General features: G+C 42.1%; 1 protein-coding gene across 2 annotated transcripts in view; it reads right to left on the bottom strand.

The window, feature by feature from the left end:
• The window catches only part of CAMKMT (calmodulin-lysine N-methyltransferase), a 231,463-nt gene that overhangs the window by 47,005 nt on the left and 171,293 nt on the right, over window positions 1-13,165 (bottom strand). For both annotated transcript variants that reach the window (XM_083433145.1, XM_083433146.1), the window contains one exon: window positions 623-683. In XM_083433145.1, coding sequence (XP_083289271.1) covers window positions 623-683 — 61 coding nt within the window. The remainder of the gene's footprint in view (window positions 1-622; window positions 684-13,165) is intronic.

Genomic DNA, 13,165 nt, shown 5'->3' on the forward strand with positions numbered 1-13,165 from the left:
ATTGCCCTGCTATGTCACATCTTAAATGCCCCTAATTTTCTGGGATTCTACCAAGTACACATTTCTTAAGCCCAGCAAGGCCAGGAAGCTTGATCTATTACATGTTCTGTACTGTACCAGCATGTCTAGATGGGGAGCCTTGCAAGCCTCTGGTACCGAAATATGAAAAATATACAGAAAAACAATAGTAAAAAGCATGCAGAGAGTGCAAGAAATATTCTGGTGCCAAAGCTCTGCTTTAAAACTATGATATACCTTCCCAGACAATACTTTACTGACTTTCAGAACAGAAGTAAGAGTAAACTCAGTAACAGATGCCTTTTGTTTTTCCCCTGACCTTCACAATCAGTGCTGATCGATTGACGCCTCACTTTTGTTTCCCAAAAATCAAAGTGAAATAAAACGCCTTGAGTGGAAATCAAAAGTCTTTGACATATAGCAGAAAGCTTGCTGTGCAATATTAGTACCCAACGGCAGCTCCAAATTCTTTGTTAAGAGCAACATGCTTTCACCTTGAACTTTTAAAAACAGAATCTGACGACTTAAATCATAGCAATCTTTACCATGCAAATATAATAAAACTAATGGATTGGAAAGGTTCTTTTATGGGTTGCTTTTGTACCTGAACACTTCATGGTACTTCAGGCAGTAGTAAGCTAGTACCTCTTCCGAAGGCCAGATACCTAGAGAGAGAGAGAGAGAGAGAAATGGTCACTTTTAAAAGAAAAGGCTCTCTTAATTTTTTAAAACCTATACTTAGATCTGTCCAAAGTGATCCTTTGTTGCACTTTTAAACATGGGCCAGGAAATAGCAGGAAAAAGTGAAATATATGCTGTTTGAGCTCTGTTCAAGAAAATAGTTATGTGTGCTCATATTTCTCTAGAATGAGCGTGTTGTGTTCCATTCTCGTTTCATACAAAAATGCCCTTTATTGACGTTGAATTCTGTTTGTCACAGCAGCCCTAAATGGAGACTGGGAACAGTACAATGTGCAGCTGGGTTACAAGTCAAAGCTTATGGAAGGCACTCTGCGCCACTGAGGCCACCTGAGCTTCAAGCGACAGCAAAGGACCCAGGAGTACCCCCACTCCTTTAGAGGGAGGGTAACCTTATCAAGAGCAGGTAAGTTCCCACCCATCCGGTCTAGAGAACCACCCAACAGCGCCTCAGCCTTATCTGGATTGAGCTTCAGTTGGCTGGCTCTCATCCAGTCCATTACTGAGGCAAGACAATGGTCCAGCATATCCATTGCCAAACCTGCAGATGTAAAGGAGAAATAGAGCTGTGCGCCATCAGCATATTGCTAACAAGGTACTCCAAAACTCCGGATAACCCCCCTCAGCAGCTCCATGTAAATTTTTAACAGCATAGAAGGCTGCACAGAACCCTACACCGAAGGCCCCAGGGGCCGAAGAATCATCCTCTGGAAATGACTGTCCAAGTACGACCAGAACCACTGCAAAGTGGTGCCCCCCACAGGGGCAGACTTTGGTCTTTCAAATTTCAGTGCACTCTGTGAGAGGGCAAAATCTGAAGCCCCCATCTCTCGCCTTCTGTTCTGCTCAATTCACCACATCATAGTTTTGACGCCCTCCGGCGCCCCCAGGCGGAACAGGTTACGCTGTCCTAAATCTGCCTCTGCTACTCTCCCCTAACTCAGACAGCCACTCCAGAAGGATACCATGGTCGATAAAGAAGAAGAAGAAGAAGAAGAAGAAGAAGAAGAAGAAGAAGAAGAAGAAGAAGAAGAAGAGTAGTTTGGATTTGATATCCCGCCTTTCACTCCCCTTCCGGAGTCTCAAAGCGGCTAACATTCTCCTTTCCCTTCCTCCCCCACAACAAACACTCTGTGAGGTGAGTGGGGCTGAGAGACTTCAGAGAAGTGTGGCTGGCCCAAGCTCACCCAGCAGCTGCATGTGGAGGAGTGGAGACACGAACCCGGTTCCCCAGATTACGAGACTACCGCTCTTAACCACTACACCACACTGGCTCTCGAAAACCATTGAGAGGTCAAGGAGAATTAACAGGGACACATTTCGCCTCCGCATTTCTCTCACAACAGAGGTAATCAAACAGGGCGCCCAAAGCAGTTTCTGTGCCAAATCTGGGCCTGGATCTTGTTTGTGACCATCTGCTTAAGAGCCTTGCCCAGGAAGAGGAGATTGACAAGTGGTCGGTACTTAGATTGCCTGAATCCAGGGAGGGTTTATTGAAGAGTGGTTTTATCACTGCCTCCTTCAAGGAGCCAGGGACCACACCTTCTCGTAAGGAGGCATTAATCACCTCCTGGCTCTGCCAGCTGTCCCCTCCCCACTAGCTTTTATCAGTCAAGAGGGGCCAGGGTACAGAGCGCAAGCAGCCACCTTGACCGATCCAAACACCTCAAGCCTTACTAAGTGAAACTCATCCAACACAACAGGACTAGACATTGCTCTGGACACCCCTTGATATTTGTTTGCTGTAACAGGGGAGTCAAACAAATCACAGCGAATTACCATCGGTTCTGCTGCATCCATCAGGCCAGACTGTAAGAGGCCCTGCACTACCCAGAAAAGCTCTGTTGGATGGCACCATGAGGTTGCAACAGAGGCAGCAAAGCATGCCTCCCTTGCTGCGTTCACTGTCAGTCGTCATGAGCCTCGCCCCTGACATTCGACTGCATTCCGCAAGAGTTTTCTTCCACTTGTGTTCGAGCCACTTCTCAGCTTGTTTCCACACTCTAAGTTCTGGAGTGTACCACGGAGCCAAGTCACTTTCTCTCAGACTAACCTAACTTACCTGCCATCAGGTTAAAACGACAATTCAGGGTTCCATGGAGAAAGGGAGAGGTACAAATATAACAAGCATACCTATTTTCACCTGATCAATCAATATGTCATGTTTTGGTATTATGAAAATGAAAGTATGTGTGAGCTGGTATAGCATGACAGTTATGAACATGGTTGGTGCATTGTTGAAATCTCATCTCAGCCAGGGACTCATACACTAAATAATCATATGCAGGACATAGTTCTCAGCTCCCTGCATCTACAATATGATGACGACAGCAACAGTAGTCTACAGGACTTTGCTACCACTGTATTCTGCACATTGCCTACTGCATTCTCGACACCAAAAGAATCTTAAATAGCAGTCAGAGTACCATCAATGGGCTTGACCTTTGGAAAGAAAGGCAAAGGTTCTTCCTATTACAAGAGCTTTTCCTCATTATTAGCCAATGGTTGAACTCGGGAGCCCTCTGGATCTTTCTGTTTGCATGAACGAGCACAAGGAGATGCTCATTCTTGTGCATCCAGAGGATGGTGCGAACTTGGAGCATTTGTTAGCTAAAGGGCAATCTTCATTAGCCATGGTATCATTAGGATTTAAATTATATCCTCTATGGCCTCCAGCCAGCAGAAAGGGATAATCCATACACACTACTGCACTATGTTAGATCAGAGTCACATTATAGTAATGCTTTGTAGAAATCCCAGAGAAGTGAAACTAGCTTCCATAAGTCTCCCGACCCCCCGCGAAAACTTTTCTTCAAGAGTAAGGATTATTTCTGCCAAACACCAACAAAGATGATGGGGGCATTCTTAGCTCTCAGTATGGAGTAGCGTTATCCCACTACCCTGTTTTCCCCAAACTAGTCAGGACAACAAGTTGTCTCTGTGTTTGTTTGTTTGTAGGCATATACCGGTACCTACAGGATACCTTCCCGAGCTCACTATAAGTTAGCACACAGCCAAAAGAGAGTATGGTGTAAAGTGGAATTTATTTATTTTTTACATCCATATTGCTCTTCACCCACTATGTGAAGAACTGCTTTTCCAGAGCTCTGCCTTTCTTTGGATACAAGCTCAGTTGAGGTTACCAGTTCCTGTGCTTCCCACCACTGTGCCATAATAGAGAACTTTCAACTTGGACTGAGGTGTATGTGTATGAAAAATTAACGTATGCCTATTTGTAGATAATTTTCCTGCCATAATATATATTGCAATACTGAAATGAGTGAAAGGGTTATTTTGTACCCCATAACCATTAAAGGCTCAAAGTGCAAAGTCTACTCTGCCCTTTCCCAATTGCAGCAATGGTGCTAATGCCCCACTCAAGGCTAAGAAGTTCTGCCACACTGGTAGAATAACTTGAAAAACCTTCCAGCCCCCCCCCCCGCCCCCAGGTAGTTGCATAGCTTTGGGACTGTGTGGTATCCATCTCCCATGTCTGCCTAGAATTTGTTCCGGTGCGACTGGCTGCAATGGCAGAGAAAGGGGTCGTATCAACATAAGGGAACATTTGTTGTGTGGATTGTATCCTTTGTATTTCAAACCGGGTTGTTGTTTTTTTTAAAAAAAAATATATCCACCAAAGCAATTTTTCATATCTAGTAGATGTAATTCATTTAGAACCACCTGCAATCTTCCTCAAACTAACTTTCTTTATTTAAACCAACTTTTTTTAAAAAAAACCCTCAAACTGTTCTCAGTTATGTCACAAAATACTAGCCATTGCAAGACACGTCTCAACCTTCTAGAATTTCTCTCTCACCTTGCAATTTGGAAAAATTAAACTTTGTCTTTGAATGACAGGTAAGTCACTCTACCTTTTATTGGGGGACTGCCACAAATGCAGTACAAAGTTAGCACTCTGTTCCCTGGTAGTAGCAGCTGTCATATCATCAATGGGAAAGATTGTAAACAGGTTCCTCTGAATCCACACAACAACTCAATCAGCCACTAGCTACACATAATGCACCTTTCTGCAATCCTTTAGTATTACAAAGTAACATGCCAGTAATAATTCCAGGCACAGACAGCAGCAGAAACAACAAAAAGAATAGTAGCCAGCGCTTTCTCACAAACAGAGGTCTCAAATATGGAAGTACACAGCTCTACCCACTAAAGCATTAAGCTAGCAGCAAGAATACCTTTGTTAATTTTAGTAAAAGGAAAAGCTTCTCTTGCTTGAACAGGTAGGTAATCCTCTTTGATGGCTTTCAAAATAGGGATAAGCTTAACAAGCCATGTGGAGGAGTTTGCACTTTGACTTCTACTCCCTTGTACTGACCTATATTTTATAATATGCAAAGATGTAATATAGCTATAGGTCAAAATGCTGCCTGGATGTATGTATTTCTCATTCACCACAAAGCCTGAGAACCGTCCAGCCCATTGAAACCAACGGGAGAAATTAAACTCTTTGCAAATGTAATCAAAGGGTTTTCATTTTGGACCCAATCCAAATGAGTGTAAAATGTGCTTAAGTTCCATTGAAATCAATTAAGCTAAGCCCTATTATTCAATTCCATTTATTCGTGTTAGGGACAGTGACAACATGCTGATACGTCACATTCCTCTGGCATGTCGCTTTTGCTATGTTTAAGGTAAAGGGACCCCTGACCATTAGGTCCAGTCGTGACCAACTCTGGGGTTGCGGAGCTCATCTCGCTTTATTGGCCGAGGGAGCCGGCGTACAGCTTCCAGGTCATGTGGGCAGCATGACTAAGCCGCTTCTGGCGAACCAGAACTGCACATGGAAACACCGTTTACCTTCCCGCCAGAGCGGTACCTATTTATCTACTTGCACTTCGACGTGCTTTCAAACTGCTAGGTTGGCAGGAGCAGGGACCGAGCAATGGGAGCTCACCCCGTCATGGGGATTCAAACTGCCAACCTTCTGATTGGCAAATCCTAGACTCTGTGGTTTAACCCACAGCACCACCCGCGTTTACAACTGTACAAAAGTTGGAGGGCAAACATGACGCAGGATGCCTCCTGTACTCATGGAGGCTTCCTGCACAGTTTAGGTCCCTGCATAATACAGCACTTCTCCCTCTAACCCAGCCACAGGCAAACTCCGGCCCTCCAGATGTTTGGGACAACAATTCCTATCATCCCTAGCTAACAGGACCAGTGGTCAGGGATGATGGGAATTGTAGTCCCAAACATCTGGTGGGCTGGAGTTTTCCTATGCCTGCTCTAACCCGCTGATCTTTCCTTGTGTGTCCCTTTTATTTTGGCAAGCACAAGAACAAAAGAACGGCCCTGCTAGAACAGGCGAAACCAAGGCCCATCTAGTCTAGGCTACTGTTCTTACAATGGCCAACAATACGCCAAACATGATGTTGGAACCAGATATTTACTGAGATAATATCTAGTTTGCTCTTAAATTAAGCCTAACTCATTTCACTGGGGTTTAAGTGGAACTAACTTTCTCTGAATTAAAGCCAATCCATATTTCAAGGTTATTCCACTTCAAAGTCTGTAAATTCTTCACTGATTATACATTGGCTTCCAGATTTACATGTATCAAGTTAACTAGGCATTTACATTAAAGCCTTCTTTTGTATTCATACACTTCTTATTTATACCTTTCTACACACTAGACAAGCTTTCTGCTTTACACAACTTGATCTGTATATTTCCCCTTCTCCTCCATATGTTTGATATTCTAGTTTCATTCTCTCATTAAATGATTGCACTATTATTTGCACCCGCGAATGTTATAAATAGGAGCACTATAAAACCTTTGTGTGAGTACAGTAATTGTCACCTTTAAGGTCAAAACTACATAAGAGAAAATTAGATGCTGGATGAAAATCTGGCACTAAAGCAACATGATAAAGAAACCATATAATGCATGATTGTATCCTCCAAGGAATTAAACATATAAATGGTCATGTATTTTAAATGTGGATCTGCCAGGAAAGCTCCCAAAGGCCTTCAACAGCAGAAGGTGAAGTAGCAGCAATATCTTCATAAACCTCATTGAGTTAAATGGAGCTCACTCAGAAGTAAGTGTGCGGAGAATTGTGACATATTCAAAATCTCACAATTCTGAATGGATTAAACCAGTTGGCCCTCAGGAAGAGTTGTGAAATGGAAGGGGTCAGAAGCAATCATGTTGGAATAATAATTCATTTTGGGTGCACCTTTTAGGTCTCTCATTTTCTATTGGTGCTTTTTCTCAACTTCTTCACAAAGGAAATAGGCAGGGGTAAAATGGAAAAAAAAAAGTCACCCAGAACCACATTACATCATCATGCATCTCTGACGCTTATAGAACATAGTGAAAGGAACCAAAACATATAGGTTTTAAGATTTTTTTAAAATTAAAGCTAGCTTGGTCAATTAAGGGCATACAAGTTTTTTTAAAAAATATTCTATCATCTATCTATCTATCTATCTATCTATCTATCTATTTTATAGAAATACCAGCAGGAAAGCACTATTGCATTGTTAGCTGTCACACAGCAACTATAAAAGGTTTGCATTTCAAGCAGGATACAGTGCCACCAGGTCTGGCCCCCACAAACAACACAAAGCAATGCAGCACAACACAATACAAATACAAGGTTCATTGGGGCAACATGAAAGATCCTTATACAAATACCCTACTTCTCCATGTGCATACTGACTTTCCTAATTTCTATTTCCTACAGTGGTGTCTTACAGAACCTATTTCCAGTGGCCACCAGGTCTGGCCCCCACAAACAACACAAAGCAACGCAGCACAACACAATACAAATACAAGGTTCATTGGGGCAACATGAAAGATCCTTATACAAATACCCTACTTCTCCATGTGCATACTGACTTTCCTAATTTCTATTTCCTACAGTGGTGTCTTACAGAACCTATTTCCAGTGGTTCTGTAGGACACCACTCATGAGGACCCTCTGTCTTTCAAGAACCGCTTAGACCAGGTCTAAATGTTATATTTCCAAGTTTGGTGTTGGCTTGGGAACTGAGTTGTAATATTTCCAGAATCGTTTGTGTGGTATGGGGTGAAACAACAACAAAGCAGTTGTTGACTACGATGCCATAAACGAAACACTGTACTGAAGAAGCACGTCCCATGAAGCATGGTTAGCAGCGAAACACAACTCAATAGGTCCATATTTTTAGTGTCTTCCCTTTACAGTACAAATAAGGCCACACAGCTGATGCAAATTTACTTCCTCCCTTTGTGCCAAGTCCTTTGACAAACCATAGAGAAAAAGAGGGCTAGACTGCCTCCTCTAGACCAGCCATTTAGGCCACCATACAAACTGTTTGGGTGTTGTGTGATACCTTTGCAGCACAGTGATGGGGCTTCTCCCTTGAGAAAGTGTTCCACTGCTGTGGTGCTATGACTCCAAAGGCCCTCTTCTGCACTCCTAGCTGCTGCATCTCAGACATGGAGAAGAGCCCCTGAGGTCAGTCTAAGTCAGGGCTAGCGATTGTGGTGCCCCCCAGACTACAACTCAGCCCCAGCCAGCATGACTAGTGATTAGGGATGATGGAAGCTGAGGTTAAGTAATATCTTGAGAGCACCACATTGGCCTTAGTAGACATTCAGTAGACGTTCAGTAGAGATACAGAAGATGGTCCTTAGTAGACTTTTATTTTACATTCGGCAGTACTTTCCCTTATCACTGTGAATCTTAATACATATACAATGAATACATGATCACTCCTCCCATTTTCATCCTTTTCCAGGTTTTAGACCAGAAAGCAAAAGAAATATATATAATAGTGTCAAAGAGAGATTGCCACCTTCATGTACCATGGGAATAGCCGTAAGTACCGTAACACAAACTAGAGAAATTGAAGCACATCTCTCTACGTTTCCTTCTCTGTTTGTCTTTTATACAACCCTCTTTCAATCTAAAGCTGAATTTATGAGATTCTGATCACCGAAAAATATGTATAAACAGCTGGCAGAGACCTTCAGCTTGGCCAAAATGGTCTCGGTACTCTCTATATCTCAACAGGCTTTCAGCTTCATTATTATTCACGGCCAGGAGGAAAACATGATGGTTTGCAATCTGCAAATTTCTTTTACAGCACAAACTTAAGAAGGCCTGTGGAACTGTGATGGAAATACAGTAGCAAGTGAAAAACTATAGATGCTCCGAAATCCAGGCTATATGGCAGCGCTGTCAAATTGCACAAGGCTGCCTGTATTATTGTCTTTACCACCTTTTTGTGTCAACTGAATGAATTTTGATTTCGTTTTCCTTACCCAGTTTTCAAATAATCATTAAAAATTAAACAACATGGGAACAAGCCTTTTGTGATTACAGCCTTCACTCTCCAGCAACAAGCTGGATCTATGAATTTACGTACTATTGTAGATGTAAATTGCAAAAATTTTACATTCAACTATATTAAAACATCTATTCCAAAAAATGATTACCAGTTGTGAAAAGCAGACAGGCTTATCACTTGCTGTCAGTTGTTCATGTCTAGTTAAGCAATAATGTGCTAAAACTGCTCTTTTGTTTTGTGGAAGAATTTTGGCAATAGAAGAAATGAACACTCGTTTAATAAAAACTCAGGCTGCCTTTTGCTTTGATGGAGGAAGCAGCTGCCTGTTTTCATTTGCTGCAGAGCAGCAAAACCCATCAATATAATAAGCAGCTTAGATGCATCCATCCACAGCATCTGTAAGGATATAGGGCTATTCGCTCAAAACCAATCCTTGGTTTAATTTTAACAAAGATGTGTCTGACATATTTGAAAAATGCATTATAATAGCGTTTTGGTTTTGGGGTTTTTTTTGTTTTGGTTTTTTTTGAAATACTAGCAATTTCTCTTTTCTTTTTAAATACTTTCCACAGATTTATGAGAAGGGAAGCGGGTGTATCTGAGCGATGGGAATGATAAAACACACTGCAGCAACAATCTCCAATACAGGTCTCTCTCTCTAAGAAAAATGCAAACATGGAACATTAAGAGCTTGGCTGCTACTTCATATTCTCTTTTCCTCTCTTCAAAATTGCAGGGAGGGGGGGGAGCCTTTAAGCCTATTGATATTGTTTGTGCAACACATACAGAGGCAGACGGAAAAGCGCAAGGCTATGAAACAATAACCAAAAATATGAAGGGTGACATACTTTGCTCCAGTTCTTTTGTTACGTTAGCAATTGTAATTACGTGACTCATTATCCCCAAATATATTTGCAATCTGTTTTAAACTGACAGTCTTAACTGCTAAGTTTGAGGAAAGGAAAAAGAACCACCCCACACAGCAACTTTCAGCAGCAAAACTGAAGAAAAATCACACCGTGATACTCAATTCTGAAATACATACAGCTAGAGCCTGTCAATGAAACATTCATGTGTGCATTTTACTTCTTCTATTGTCCATCAACTTAAATTTCACTTGGAGTTGTTATGCTGTACATTTAAGCTATTAAAATTCTGAGATGTTATTATTTTTGTGCTGTCCAATATTCTAAGACCTTTCTAAGCTGAGCTTTTAGATGATTTGCACATTAACGGAGAAGTCAGATAATTCTTAATCCTCCTTTTTCAGATCCAATAATGGATAAGGAAGCATCTTAGCATGATCAACTAGCAATCTGCCTAGCTAGAGTGGTAGTATACCTGAATTTAGGATTAGCCATTGGTTTCCCCCCCATAATATCTGATTTAAATGAGCACTCATTTTGAGAAGTGAAGTGGGAATGTTTTCTATGATAGCTAAAGTGATAGCTGTTTTCATTTAAACATGCAGTCATGAATTCTAGGTATGCTTGTTCACATTCTGTGCAGAGAATTCTGCAGAGTAACAAGAATGTCTTAAAGCGTTCAGGTAAATAACTACTTTCCTTACCAACAATCTTAATAGCTGATGAATACAGTTCCAATTATTTATATCCTGGTCAAAACAGACATCTAACTTTTCAAATTTACTGGCTTTTCCCTTTGCACCTTCATTTTTGGAGGCAATAAATGGTAAATAATACTCCCTATTGTGCACATAGGGTTGTGTTCTAATCGCATCCCCTACCAAGTGTAAGTCAAATATTGTTTCCGACTAACTATGATCTAGCAACAGGGATACATGCACAGAAATAGACTTTATTTAAACAAATTTATAATCCACTTTGGATTATAAATTATGTGGACCGAGACCTCCCAGAAGTGCAAGCTGGATTTAGAAGAGGCAGAGGAACCAGAGACCAAATTGCAAACATGCGCTGGATTAGGGAGAAAGCTAGAGAGTTCCAGAAAGACATCTACTTCTGCTTCATTGACTATGCAAAAGCCTTTGACTGTGTCGACCACAGCAAACTATGGCAAGTTCTTAAAGAAATGGGAGTGCCTGATCACCTCATCTGTCTCCTGAGAAATCTCTATGTGGGACAAGAAGCTACAGTTAGAACTGGATATGGAACAACTGATTGGTTCAAAATTGGGAAAGGAGTACGACAAGGCTGTATTTTGTCTCCCTGCTTATTTAACTTATATGCAGAATTCATCATGCGAAAGGCTGGGCTGGATGAATCCCTAGCCGGAATTAAGATTGCTGGAAGAAATATCAACAACCTCAGATATGCAGATGACACAACCTTGATGGCAGAAAGTGAGGAGGAATTAAAGAAGCTTTTATTGAGGGTGAAAGAGGAGAGCTCAAAATATGTTCTGAAGCTCAACATCAAAAAAACGAAGATCATGGCCACTGGTCCCATCACCTCCTGGCAAATAGAAGGGGAGGAAATGGAGGCAGTGAGAGATTTTACTTTCTTGGGCTCCATGATCACTGCAGATGGTGACAGCAGCCACGAAATTAAGAGACGCCTGCTTCTTGGGAGGAAAGCAATGACAAACCTAGACAGCATTTTAAAAAGTAGAGACATCACCTTGCCAACAAAGGTCCGTATAGTAAAAGCTATGGTTTTCCCAGTAGTGATGTATGGAAGTGAGAGCTGGACCATAAAGAAGGCTGATCGCCGAAGAATTGACGCTTTTGAATTATGGTGCTGGAGGAGACTCTTGAGAGTCCCATGGACTGCAAGAAGATCAAACGCATCCGTTCTTAAGGAAATCAGCCCTGAGTGCTCACTGGAAGGACAGATCATGAAGCTGAGGCTCCAATACTTTGGCCACCTCATGAGAAGAGAAGACTCACTGGAAAAGACCCTGATGTTGGGAAAGATGGAGGGCACAAGGAGAAGGGGACGACAGAGGATGAGATGGTTAGACAGTGTTCTCGAAGCTACAAACATGAACCTGACCAAACTGCGGGAGGCAGTGGAAGACAGGAGTGCCTGGCATGTTCTGGTCCATGGGGTCACGAAGAGTCGGACACGACTGAACGACTAAACAACAACAACAAATAATCCATTTTTAGGGAGCTCTTCACAAAGTAGCTTACACATTCATAAAAAGTGCATTGATCTGTTGCAATGGGGGTTTCAGCAGCCTGCTCTATGTTTGGGACTTGGATCAAGCAACCTGGCTGCATACCAGGTACAGCCATCAGGCGCAGGTTGGTAAATTATCATTGTGAAGGACAGAGTGAAGCCTCTTGAGTAAGATGGGAGCACCCTAGATGCTCTCTTCTCATGCCAAATGACACTTATATTCTCCTGCCCCATAAGGTCTGTTAGTATCGTTAGCGCAGTAATCATACAGCCTTCTCCTATGCTCTCTTTCTAGACTGTGGCTGAAGTCCATATAGAGCAATAGATGAGATCTCAATCCTTGGCAAGTATGTCCTATGTGGAAAAGGGAACACAGTCCTCTTGCTCGGCATAGCAGCCATGGAACTAGCCAACTTTACTCATGTTGGTTGACTCAGTGGCTGGGCGAGGGGCTCTAAGTCTTGAGTATTTGGAGATGAGCAGTTCTAGTTTGCTGAGCTTCACATAAGCCTCTTCTCACCCCTAAATCTCTGCTCTGTATACAAATTGATGTTGGAATAATAAGAATAAAAAAACACCCTTCTATAGGACCCCTCTAAAGTAGCAAATTGGATATCTTCCTAAGGTCACCTTAGTTGGTCATTTACACATCTGAATATAAGTGTGTGTGTGTTCCAGTCAGGACAAAGAGGTAAAATTTATTGATGCCTTAAACAATTGTGTCCTAGAACACTAAGCAACCCTAGACTTAAGTGGTGTCCTGGTGCGAGATGTAAGTGTGTTGAACCATTGACTAACAAGGGGGGTCAAAGTTGTGCTAAAGAAGATTATGGAGATTTCAGAGAAGCTGAATGAATGCTTTGCTTCTGTTCTCACAACGGAAGGTCTACCTCTCTTTTAAATCGGAACCAGTGAAGGTGGTGAATGTCCTGTGTGAGTGCCTGGAGGCGGTCGGAAGATGGATGGCAGCTAACGGATTGAGGTTGAATCCTGACAAGACAGAAGTATTGTTTCTGGGGGACAGAGGGCAGGCAAGTGTGGAG

Source organism: Podarcis tiliguerta (genome assembly GCF_965153285.1).
Source record: "Podarcis tiliguerta genome assembly, chromosome: 3".
Lineage (NCBI taxonomy): Eukaryota > Metazoa > Chordata > Lepidosauria > Squamata > Lacertidae > Podarcis > Podarcis tiliguerta.